This window comes from Gouania willdenowi, chromosome 6 (assembly GCF_900634775.1).
Source record: "Gouania willdenowi chromosome 6, fGouWil2.1, whole genome shotgun sequence".
NCBI classification, from domain to species: Eukaryota; Metazoa; Chordata; class Actinopteri; order Blenniiformes; family Gobiesocidae; genus Gouania; species Gouania willdenowi.
The window spans coordinates 43,272,981-43,286,495 of NC_041049.1; the positions used below are offsets into that span (position 1 = coordinate 43,272,981).

A 13,515-nucleotide genomic window follows, 5' to 3' on the forward strand; every position below is an offset into this window, starting at 1 on the left:
GGAATACCTGGTGCCAATGAGCACGCAAACCCAATCACGAGGGACGCTTCGCTCTACATGCTTCATCTACGCTTGTCCTGCTTGCTTTTGTGCTCACATATGTTGAGCTCCCATGTGAGCTTAGATGTTGAAGGTACATTGAGCAGTGCTTTTCCTTTGAGAGCCTGTTCCAATGAAACAAAGTCAAAGAGAATCAGAGAGAAGAAACCAACAGTGCAGTGTAAAAACATGTTTCTCTGCTGTCTTTATCCTGTTTGATCTTCGAGGCCTGTGCCCTGCAGCAGACTGCTACAGTGGGACACGCACGATGATGAATATTTAGCCTGTCTTGTGCAGTGTGTAAATGCAGCTATGCATTCACTTCTTAAGTCATTTATCTTTCGGTCCCGTCCTCACCCTGTCTCCCAACATATGGTGCGAGATAAGCCTCACATACACACACAAGTACACACTGATGCACAACCTATAGAGATCATTAGTCTGGGATCGGGGACTGAACGTCTTAATGAAAGTAATAGTCAAATGAAACATGAATCTCACACTTTGTGTGACCGACACATGTGAACAGTTTTTAGGTGTTTACAATGTTAGGATGAAGATGATGAATAATTTGTTTTTTCTTTGTCTCAACAGCACAAAGCACGAGTGGAAGCCATGATGTGTAACTTGGCCTCTCTTCGCAGCGTACGAGAGTTTGCCGAGTCTTTCAAGGCCAAGAAACTGTAAGTTAAATCAAGCAGAGTCTCCTGAATTCACTGGTTGTTTTTAACCCCCTCACACACATAATTCTAACATTTAAATCTGGATATTTGCAAACAAAATGTATAAAAACCATTTATCAAGGTTATGTTTTGACTCTAAATCCCACAAAGCAATGCTTGAAACTTTCCCATACTTCAAATAGTCACATGACCATTTGTCAACAAACCCTACGTTTTTGGTGAAGTACTACACACTACAAACTAAATGAGTATATAATGTCTACTATATACTCTACTATAAGTATGATTAGGATGATGAGCGTTGTCACTGAAGTATTACTTCCAAGTTTCCCAAGATGCATTTAAAACCTACAACGACAAAAAACCTGAAGCACACTGAGGCTAAATATCTCCATATCTCTTGATTCTCCATCTTTGAAAGTTCTGACAACATTTTAAGTGAGAAAGTGACCAAGTAGAATATGAACATGTGCTCATTTGATCCATAAAACTCATGGAAACAAATTTTCTTCACACATTTCAGAGATTTTCGGAGACTTACCATTGTGCTACTGACAAAACTTACTGTTAACATCAAAATAAGAGCACTATTTACCAAAGTGCAAAAAAACTAATGGAAGCCAAGAAGTGATGCTTTTGTTTTGAAAAGAGGATGTTTGGAGGACAGCTGAAAATTTGACCACCTTGGTTTGGCTCGGTTTGCTTTCAGAGCCTATTCCTACCCTCACCTATGGTCATGAACTTTGGGTCATGACCAAAAGAACAAGATTGTGGGTACAAGCGACCGCAATGAGTTTCCGCCATAGGGTGGCTTGGCTCTCCCTTAGAGATCGGGTGAATAGCTCAGTCATCCAGGTTGGGGGTCAGAGTAGAGCCGGTGCTCCTCCACATTAAGAAGATTCAGATAAGGTGGCTCGGGCACCTAATTAGGATAGCCCCCGGATGCCTCTTTGGTGAGGCGTTCAGAGAATGTCCCTCCGGATGGATACCCAGAGGAAGAGCCAGGACACGCTGGAAAGACTATGTCTCTGAGCTGGGCTGGGAATGCCTCAGGATCCCCCGGGAAGAGCTGGAAGAATTGGCCAGGGAGAGTTAAGTCTGGGCCTCCCTGCTAAAGATGCTGCCCCCACAATCTGACCACTGATAAGTGGCAGAAGATGGGTGGATGGATGCATTCAGAGAACAACTTCTGATTCGCTCCAAACAGCCTCTGGTGCAGTTACATGAGCTAACCAGTTAAGGGCGCTGTTACTGGAGTAGAGACTTCTCTAGGCAGAGAAACAGCAACCTGAAGAAGAGACTCTCATCTATGGGTCAAAGCCAGTGCTTAAGAGCTCTCAGAAACTTCTTCCTTCTGTGTTTGTTTTTTCACAACATTCAACAATGGAGCAGCAACAAGTTACCTTGCTTTTAATGCAACGTTTCACACCGTCCCCGGTTCTTCTGACCACCCACAATGCAGTGCGCTCTACATCATCTCAGATACTTCCTGTTTTCAGTCCACTCTGAGCGCTCTTGGGTTCACAGCTAAGCTAATCGCACTAGACTTAGATTGGAAACACTCTGAGACTGACAGAAACAATCGCTCTAGAATTTTGCTGTTTGATTTGATCTAGACTTTGTTTGCATGTTCACACCGATCAAACGAGGCCGACTATCCAAGCAAACAAATGGTCCGTCGGTGGGAACGCACCCTTATTTTTTTGGAAGTATTTTTTTTGCTTTCCTGCCATAATTGAATCTGTCTTTAAAGTTATTTATAATAAGTTGTGTATTTGTGTCGCTTTGCTTACCGATGTGTTTTGTGTTGCTGTGTGTTTTGTATTTTTGGGAAAGGAATCCTAATGTCCACACTGCTCTTCTACCTGCTTGTTTCCAGAGCAGGGGAATGTGTGTTGGTGTTAGGGGAGCTCCTTAGGGAGAGGCAGGGCAGCCATCGCCCCTAGCAGCCCTGGGGCAGGGTTTGGCCATCCAGGACGCGTGTCTTGGGTCACAGCCAAATCTCTCCTTCTGCTTCTTCTTCTGTGTAGTTTTACGGCAGTTGGCAACTAAGGCAACCGCCTGTCCTGTAGCTTTTCTTTAGCATTTCATGCAAAGTCTCCTAAGCACACTGAAGTACATCTGCCTTCTTCTTACAACTTTTATATTCCTGTGTATATCTTCTGTTTCTCTTTTTATTTCTTCAGTCTTCCTCCGTCTGTGTCGCTCCTTCTCCATCTCAGTATTTGGGCACGGTTGTATTTCTTCATTAGCTGTGCTTTCAGGGGAGAGGGGGACTCCCAGGGGATGTCAGAGTACATTAATTCTCATCAGAAGGCGAACAGAGCGGAGTGGAGACTGGGAGCTGTGAGCTGTGAATGGCACTGGGCAGCTGTCTGAGTCTACCACCACTCTATTACCCAACCAATGTCTTCAGGCGTAACACATGCAGTGGCGTGCACACACGTACATACACGCACGCACGTTCAGGAGCGTACGGACTGATTTGTTTACTGGTGCGCACCACACAAACACACACACACACACACGGACAAATAGACACACGTACAATAAAGCTCCTGCAGCGTGTCATTGACAGGTGAAATGTAATCAGAGTCTTTTTCTTTTGCGTCTCTTTTCTCACTCCCGTGCTTTTAAGTGCTTTACTCAGTGGCTTTCACGCTGCTTTGTGTTCCATTGACCCTAATTCTGCTTTAATTGCCTGTCCTTTGAAATGAAATTACCTGGATATTGATATTGTTCAATGCAGTGCAATTTCATTGGGATGTAATTGATGGAGGGCAGCGCTGACAGAGGGCTTTATACAATTTCTACTGAACGCGCCATAATTAACACGTGAAATCTGTTTTCCACAGTAATTTTTTACCTGCTGCACTCATCCTGTTTCAATTTAACCTTATTAGATGATATTTGGAAACAAATGGGAAGCTGATGATGCTTCTAATCATTGGATTTTTGATTTTTTTTTCTCTCTCTTCATTTTTTACATGACATGGAAATGCCTCACAAACAGGTTTCAGGGCAGTATCATACATGTATACGCTATATTTTTCCGCCAGAAAATGGGTGATTGGATGATCTAAATCAGGGGTCACCAACATGGTGCCCACGGGCACCAGGTAGCCCACATGGACCTTGTGAGATGCCCTCAGGAGCTCTAGTCACCTTCCTAATTATCTTACCCTCTAATTAATGTGAAATTGGAAAATGTAGTCTTTAAGAAGCTCTTTCCAAACTGGTAGGCATCGGACTATGCAGTACCTATGAAGTAGCTCACAGTTTCAGAAAGATTGACTACCCCTGGTCTAGAAGGTGTGATAGACGGACAAATGTTGTATGTCCAATTTTGCCCATAATCCTGTTCAAAATCTCACGCTACTTGTAATGGATTGAGTTGTGATCATGTTATCCTGTGACTGAAAAACGAATGCAGAGCTTTATCTGGTGTGTTTTTAAAATGCTGTGACGAACAAGCAGTTCTGAAAAGGCTCTGGTACAAAGACAGCTTTAGCTGTTTGTCTGTTAGCTGAACTGGTGATGAGTTTACCTGGCGACACGTCATGGCCAAAGCATCTTTAATCACATGGCTGTGTGGGATTTGTGCAAATCGTAGGGGGGAATTCTCCAGTTGGTGGTAATTAAAGGTTTCACAAATAATGTTTTGGGATCATATCGCACATTTCAATGGGATTTTTCCTGGAATATGCGTGGCTGAGGATTAGCAGTGTTCAAACTTCGTCCTTGTGAAATAAAACCGTTATTTCAGCATAATTGTCTAGTTTTTGCAAATCATCTGAAGCCTACAAATTGTATAATTAATAACAGTAGTTGACTCTATAAACCATATGCCAAACTCAAGGCCCGAGGGCCAAATCCAGCTTTTTGGATCATCCAATTCGCCCCATCAGGAGAAAGCAAAAATGACAGAAAACACGTAAATCACTGTGTAAATGAAACTCAACAATATTTGCAGGGGCTCACAGTATTGCTGGTGCTTATATGTCATTTTTAATGTTAAACTGTGGAAAGAACAAAAAATTCTTACAACATACTTTAATTCTCCTCAAATTTTTACAAAAGATTTCCATAATTATATGGAAATTGGTCAAAAAATCTGTTGGGACTAATATCTATCACTTATTGCTTGGATATTGTCAGTTTCTTACATATTTTGTATATTATGTTTACTTAGATGTGCAAACTAGGGCACAATAATGTTGAAATTACTTGTTTTCCCGCATAAAATATGTGGCTCAAATCAAACTGCTCCGTATCTGGCCCGTGAACGAAAAAAAAGTTTGACACCCGTGCTATTAACCCAATTTATCATGTTTGGTACGATTTTTAGAAGTTTAGTGGTCAATAAGTCATTTAAACAAGGAAAGATGATGAAATGAAACTGAAACAGAAAAGTGAAACATCACACATAAATGGGTGAACCTTGAATTTTGGAAATTTTTAATCAGAAAATGGGAGGTCCTCCATACAGTGTTTTCAACTGTCACTGTCAGAGATACTTTCCTCTTCAGTCCTTGTGTGTGTGTTTAAATATAGGTCAGCCTGAGAAGTGTTTGGATGTTTAGTGCCTTTTTCCCTCTTGCCAATAAAGTGCAGTGTTAACGACCAGGAGTCTGAGTCCAGCACAACCAGGCAATCTTTTCCTGCTGTCCCACATTATCATAGAGGTCAGGGGTCATACCCATGGGGGTTATTTAAAGTAAATATATAAACTGATGTCTCCCTGTTTGGTAGTTAACACCCTGCTTTGTCCAGAGCTGAGATTGCACAGTGCTCACCATGTTGTGTGAGGTCTTAATGTGGAGAGAGGGACTGTGCTATGTTGCACTAGGCCTATTAAAGACATTCATTAGACCTGCGCTTATGAGAGAGGGACTAACTGGTGGGCAGTTGAATTAACAGGCCTTTTACATTACAAGCAGACTCATCTGAGGCCCATCTGAGCTGCGTGGGGGAAACGGCTTTAACGCAGGAGAAGAAGAAAGTTGGTGAGTTTTTTATCACAAATTACTGGAAGACACAGTTTATTCGGTTTATTTTTATTTAGAATAACTGGTTTAAGGTCATAGAACTATGTATTTTGGAGGTTTAAGTTACAAGATTAGTTTAAAATAACAGCTACAGCGAGAAGTTGAACAGCCAGTGTGTTTGTTGGGATTAGAGTCGAGAGTTATGCTTTGTGTTGCTCTATGTATGTTAGTCGGGGATACTCCAACCACTGTGATGCTTTGTTTTTTAGATGAAGGCTACTTCTAAACACAAATAGACGCAATAAAACTTCATCTCACGTCATCCGGTTTGAGTCACAACAATGGGTGTGAGGAAATAGTCAAGTCACGATACAATATGAAATACGATATGTGTGGGAGTGTTTTTTTTTAGGGCCTTTATCTTGTACTTTAGAGTTTCCATTCATTAGCTCCTCTTTCAGTACTGCACAAAAGCTTTGGCCTATGTGTGATTTAAATATGGCTCGTGTTTGGAGCACGTAGCTTTTCATTTCCCCATCATTGTCTCAATGGTGTAGGCTCTAACTGTTATGTAGCTTTGAGTAGCATGTGAAAGAGAATATTTCATTGTTTCCACCCTGATCTGTCTCAATGTCTGCTTAGAAGAGGCTTCAGTACTCAGATGTGTTGAAATACAGTCACTCAACAGACATGTTGGCGCGTTTCCAAACAAGTGCATCCTCACCACAGTCTTTGCTTACTGTTTCAGCCTAGCCGCATTTTTTTTTCAGTACATCGCTACAAACAACTGACGAGTCAACAGAGCATCCGTGTTGTCTGCCATCTTATGAACACTGCAGCGTCTGAGCTTCTACAGGAGGAACTTTATATTGCTGTTTTTTCATTTCGCAAAATTTTGTTTAGATCAATAAATGAAAGATCGTTTGCTTAAAAAAAAAAATTAAAAAAAAATGTAAAAGGTTGAAATTGTCACTGAAAATTCGTTTTCACTTCCATCATAAAACACTCAGTTTGTTGATATTATTGAAACGCATGCACAAAAGAGTTTTTACTTCATTCTGATATCACGGGGAATACTGGGGACAAACTAAAACAAATCACTGTCCTCCTTGTCTGGAGAAGAAATACAGGAAATCACAGTAAGAATAAAAGTAAAAATATTTCTATGCATCCATCTACAGGACTCCACTTCCCACAATGCCATGCATGAATGTTGAAAGTTATTACTTTTTTCTTTCTTTTTACTGTAAATTATGTTCGATTCATTGATCTTTGATTAATTGATTCATTTATCTGTTTAAATAATATCAGGGGTATTAGCTTTAATGGATTTTGACAAAATTGGCACCACAGATGGAGCTTACGCCATGGAAGATTCCATTACATTTTGGGGGATCTGGATCAATATACTGATTCTGAATCAGTTTCAAATATTAAAAACGCCCTATCGCTCTTCTTTGGCAAAACTTTAAAAATTCATATCTTGGTTCATAATTGACCAAACTTAATGAAATTTGAGTTAGTTATGTTGGGTTAGTTACTCATTTACTCCACCGAGTTTCATCCAGATCCGATATGGGTTCGCATTTCATTGGGATTTTTCTAAAAAAAATGGGGGTGTTCATATTTATTTGGGCCGACTGTATTGCTATTGATGAGGATAGACATTTCTTCCAAGCCTTTAAATTGAATGATGATAATGCAATAAAAAAGATCAATGATCCAGATAATGGCTAATATCTGAAAAAGAGGAGATTTAGAGCTTTGTGCTTTCTGAGTGCTCTTATTTTGAAAAGAAAACAGTTTCTATCCAAAAATAGACACAATAAACTTTATCTAATTTCACCAGGTCCGAGTCACAGCTATTGTTGGTGTTTATTTACACGCAAACTCATCTTTAGGTTGTATTTTGGGTGTAAATTGAAGTGCCTTCCTCGTACCATGTGCTGAGTTAATAATGTGCTGAGCTCGGCATTCTTTAAGTTGACTTGTGCCTAGGTTTGTGCTCTTTAATGAACCTTGTGTGGTGTTCAGAGGCCTGAAGGTGATCGTACACTACACTACTATGTAATAGCATGGGATGGCTCATTATAGCAAAGGCATAACAATTCACACATTAATTTTCCAGCATCCAGTTTTTAATTAATCCAGTAGGCAGTCTTAAACACAGGGTACACAAATTGCCTTCGGCCTCATAATTAATTCTAATGGAAGAAATTAAAAATTGGTGGGGTGTGTTTGGATTGTTCGCCTGTGTCACTGTGGTTTGGAGTTCGTTGGAGCGACGCTGTCACCGACAAGGATCTCTCAGTGCCCTGACCAAAGCAGCAGCCTCCAGAGTGGGAGGGAAACCAAGTCTGCTCCATTTAAAGGCTTTCTATGAGCTTCAGAATCATAACAGGCCTCTGAATACAAAATATTTGGTGGCTTTTTACTTGAATACCTCTTATCTGCTTCTTATAATCTCCTCTTCTGCCTAATGTTAGATAAAGGAAGATATTTTTATTAGGGGCCAGGATGTTTTTCTGTATTTGTTTTTGCTGCTTTTTTTTCTTAGGAAATCCTACTTCCCATGCACAAACAATCACCAAATTCTGCACAAAAGTTCCAGTCCCAGCCCAGATTTCCTCAGCGGCAAAAAACAGGTTAATTGCGCTAAAGGTGGTGTTTTAATCTATAATAAATTATCCATAGGTGCTATAGACTTTCACCAAAATGGAGCCCCAAACAAAACACTGAAGAAACCTTTTCACATTTAAACCTATTGCAAATTGAAGTCCATCACTCTGTTTTTTCCAAAAATTGCAACTTTGCTCAATTGACACCAAACTTCAAAATGTCTTACACAAATGACCCACACAAATTTTGGATTTATCAAAAAAAACAAAACAAAAAACTACAGTGCATCAACTGTAGTTAAGAGTAGTGGAAACACTGTGCAAATTCTTGCTAAATACATTTTCAGTGTTCAATTAAAAGAAAAGACAATATTTTGGAGTCATGGTGGATGATGTTTGGAAAGATCAGAATTTTATCTAAAAACAAATATTTTTTTTAAGCATTTTGAATGTCGCTCTGTTGAACAATTGAACTCGATGTAAAAAACTGTATTTGAAACATGTCAAACATCACTTTTTCATGAAGTTACCAACATCTCCATGCTGTCTAGTGGAGGACTGTTGTCAGTGAGTACCTTGAGTCTCGATCTTTAAAAGCTAAAGACGAGTCCAAAGAATTTGGTGTTCTGATTTAAAGTTTTTCCTCGGGCTCCCAGTCAGCCTCAGAATAGACTTTTAAAGTTCTGCTGCTGGTGTAAAAATCTGTGAATGGTTTTGGTCCAGAATACATCAGTGTGAGATGTTAGTCAGGTATGAACCCAGCAGGTCTCTCAGATCTATGGACACAGGTCAGATAGTGGAGCCCAGAACTCACAGTACACATGGTGACGCTGCTTTTAGTTGTTATGCTCCAAAGAAGTGGAACAAACTACAGCAGAGCTAAAGTCAGCATCACATGTGAATTTTTAAATCCAAGTTAAAAGCACTCTTTCTCTCTCCTACGTATGTCTGAGAGATTTTTAATCATATTATTGTTTATTTAATGTTTTTAGTGCTGATTTTAAATGTTTTCTGTTGTACTTTTTATTCATATAAAGCAGATTGAATTGCCTTGTGTATGAAATATGATATACAATTTGTCTTACCTAGATTCACATTTTTCTCTTAATAAGTAAATTTTTGACTTTCATTTGAATCTGCATTTAAACGCGAACAGCTGATGTCGTGTTCTTGCCTGGCCCTGATGATTTCTGAGCAGCATCTATAATTTCAGAGTTTTTTCCCCCTCCTCACATTTACTTACAATTGTTTTCTCTGCTACTATGTTTTCAGGCTGCTTCACATTCTAGTGTGCAATGCTGCAGTCTTCTCTCAGCCCTGGAGTCTCTCTGAGGACGGCCTGGAGTCCACTTTCCAGATCTGCCATCTTGGCCACTTCCTGCTGGTGCAGTGCCTACAGGATGTGCTCCGTCGCTCGGCCCCTGCCAGGGTTGTCGTAGTGTCCTCTGAGTCCCACAGGTAAGGAGATCAAACTGGAGGTGGAAAAACAATTTTAAGAGTCAAATGAGCCATGAAAATGACTTTAGCTAATATTTTTGGGCCTTTTGTGCATGTGGATAATCCATCGATCAGTATCATTTTTTTAAACTTTAATTAATTGTTATTATTTATTTTTTCTTGTCTGCATTTGTTGATTGATGCTACATAGTACAAGTCTTTTGTGACTACTATGCATGTTTTTTGTTGTCACCAAGAAAAAACAAACAAAAAACAACCAAGTCTGTCAGTTTCTTTATGAATATATAAACATGTACAAAAATATTAGAATTAGTAATAGGAAAATGTGTTTAAGGAGGACATGGTAATATAATTAATAAGACAAAGCAGAAGGCCTTGCTGTTATGTCTCCCTTTTAAAAGGAGCAAAACTTTGGCTTTATATTCAGTGTTTCCTCTCAGTCGTGTTGAATTCTGTGAAGCTGACACTACATTGCGGTCATTTATTCATATTTTTGAGATAGATATTGTCAAGTGTATTTAGAGGGCCATGGATTCCCACACTTAACAAAGGAAGGACTTTCACTTAATCTTCAGTTTATTTCAACAGTGACAAGAAAGGTGAAAAACCTTTAAAGACAAAACCAAATGCAAATAAGTTAATCATCTTTCAGCATCATCAAACAATGCAAGTACACATTAATACATTTTCAGGTAAGCATATTTAATTAGGTTAAAGTACATTTGACTGTATTTTACTATTTAACTGAATCAACGTAGGTACGGTATGCAATCGGTATTGAACAAACAGAAACCTAGATCTACCTTTAGAACCTGTTTTATACCAATTACAAATAGCACAATTTTAATTTAACAATTTCTAAACAGAAGTACTTTTACTTTTATACATGAATAATGTATTTTATTTTATTTCATTACATTTTAATAAAGCAAGTTTTGCTATATTTTAAATACTAACTTATTTGAGCCCTTTAAAATAAACAAACAAGGTTTAAGCTAATTTTAAACTCTTCATCTTCTGGTTAGAGTCCTTTTTCTGTATATTAATTGTCAGGGAGTATCTGCTGCGATTTCACTTCAAACTTTATTTCTTCTACTTTTTCACACTAGTGGAAACTCAGCTTACCTTCAGTTCACCTGCCTCTTTGTTTCACCACATTTTTTTTTCATTTTTTTTCACAATAATAATTTTGTTCTTTCTGAGTCAAACACTGCCCAGTCTGCTCCTCAACCTTCAGTCACAGTGCATTGGCCGCAACAATGGCTATTTTTTATTTATTTTTTACCACAAATTGACAGATTTGACTTAATGTATATTGTCAAACATGACAGCCTCACTCACAGAAGCCCATTTCCTTCCATATGCTGTCACTATAAATTACATGTCTCATCGGCATGATGGATGGACTTATCAGTTAAAATTTACTTTGATCAAGTATCTGCTCTGTGCCGTCTGACCCCCTGACTCAGCCTCTTTTTCACTTCCTTTCTCCATCTTTTGGGCCATTCTGTTCTTTAAGGCAGTTTTCTTGTTAAGGAAACATGATGGAATCATGCAGCGATCTGTGGGTCCAAGCCTTGAGCCATGTGTTTCAAAGTCGCAACATTGATCCCGGCTCGAGTCGGTCAGACAGCCGAGTGGTGATTGATTGGAGCTCGGCAGAGTGACCTGAGACGATTGGAACATAGGCAGAGTTATTCTTGCAGATCAAACAGCAGCACTATTATCGAGGCTGCTCCTGTGAGTTATGTTATACTGGCTGCCATGCACGAGCGCGCCGGAGCAGTGAGTGGGATGGTTTGGCTCTTAGATTGTCGTGGGTCAAAAATGTTGTTCCAAGCTTGTTGGAAAAAAAAAAAAAAAACAGTAAAAGGAAGAATCGTTGTGCGAGTGCACTATAAAAGAAGTATTGACAGTATTTGATTGATGTACAAATTGTTCAGACTAGTTTTGACAATGTGAAAACTTCAATTATCCATGTTCAATTACAACACAATTACAGCAGCAACCAACATTTTTTTCTGATTACAATTAAGGTTCCAAATATTATTTTTCCAATAAAAGTTATTACAATTATGTTCTCAATTACTAAAGTTCAATTACATTTAATCCAAATTACTGAGCCTTTAATAAGTAATCCCATAAAACGTAACCTTCCTCTTGTGTTAGCTTTCTGTTAGCATCTCTTATGATAAAGGGTCAGTTTTAACCCGTGTCTTAAACCAGCTGTAAAATAGACTAAAATATTATCTATCATCTTATTTGTTCCTCATCTCTTGGTTTCCTTGTTAGGCTTCTTAATCCAGAGAAATATAGCTTTAATGTTTTTTGGTATGGATGTCTGAACCTTTTTTCTGTCATTGTACCCCCTTGTTTAATTAATAAATGGTAAAGTAATCCTCAAGAAAACTGGAGGGTAAACAATATGAAACATATTTTAATAATTGTTAACAAGATATGTGTAAGGCATAAAAGTGTAACATGGTTCCCAGGTTTGTGTTAAATTAAATGTAAATGAAAGTTTTATAGAATTTCCATGCCAATTACAATTACAAAATCAATAATCTGAAGTCAATTTCAATGCAATTACAGTTACAACATATATTTCCAATTACAATTATAGTTGTCATAATTGTAATTCATTATCAATTACACAATTATAATGACCCCAACCCTGGTAAAAACTAATAAACATGCAAAAAGTGATTTTATTGAGACGTTTGAACCAACATTGCCAGGTCTTTACTCCACAGCATTCATTCCTCTTCCACATACCTGCTCATCACCTTCCCCCCACTATCAGCAGCAGGTTTAACCCCTTCAAACAGGACCAGAGAGCATCAGTTACACTATAACCTTCACCACAAGTATAGCCTCCTATAGAAGCAGCAAAAACACACACTATCTGTTATTACATCTTTCATTCTGTCCACCTTATCCCACACCTATATTATTACATCCACTGAAGTTACTCCCTTTTTTTGTTCCATCATTTCAGTTTTCACTGATTTCCCGTTAATTCCTTTAGCCTTGTTGCACAAGCAGTGGGCGACCTCTGACCTTGCATCAAATTGTGTTTCTTAAGCTTCTCAGCTTAACCAATAAGGGGAGGGAGATGAGCAGGATGGAGGCTGGATGCTTTATCGGTTTCCACCAACCGCAAGCTTATTGTGAAATGGATCCGCTTCAGGTTCACTTTAGGTTTCAGATCTGCTCAAACAAGAGGAGATGATGTCCCATATAAAATTATTTCTATTAGACACGAGCTACAAGCTGCTACTGCTACGAAAGTGTTTCACTATTAAGGTTTAATATAAAAAGGCCCCGCCTCCCAGCTGTGTGGTTTTGGGTCTTTTTGTGTGGAGTTTCTATGTTCTCCCTGAGGTTGCTGGTTCTCTGTGTCTGAGACCCACTCCTTAAAAACTAAAATTTATAATTTTCAAATTAATTTACTGAAAAGATGAGACCTTTTTAAAATAGAAATAAAAAAAATTGACAAACTGTTGTATAAAAATCTGAAAACACATTTATCTTAGAAAAAGAAGTAAAGCAGGGGTTCCCAAACTGGGGGGCATGACGTCATGACAGGGGGTTGGGGGTGGGGTTAGAATAGCTTTGCTGAACCTTGAGCGTGAAAAATAGAAAAGGTGGGTCGGTCTTGAGAATTTTTTATTCTTCAAAGGAGGGTGCAGCAGAAAAGATTTGGAAACCACTTGAGTAAAGAGTTTT

The 13,515-nt window shown here is 38.8% G+C and overlaps 1 protein-coding gene across 1 annotated transcript in view; it reads left to right on the forward strand.

Moving 5' to 3' along the window:
* Positions 1-13,515, forward strand: part of wwox (WW domain containing oxidoreductase) — a 238,284-nt gene that overhangs the window by 66,982 nt on the left and 157,787 nt on the right. Inside the window, exons 6-7 of the mRNA XM_028449599.1 lie at positions 634-722; positions 9,601-9,786. Coding sequence (XP_028305400.1) covers positions 634-722; positions 9,601-9,786 — 275 coding nt within the window. The remainder of the gene's footprint in view (positions 1-633; positions 723-9,600; positions 9,787-13,515) is intronic.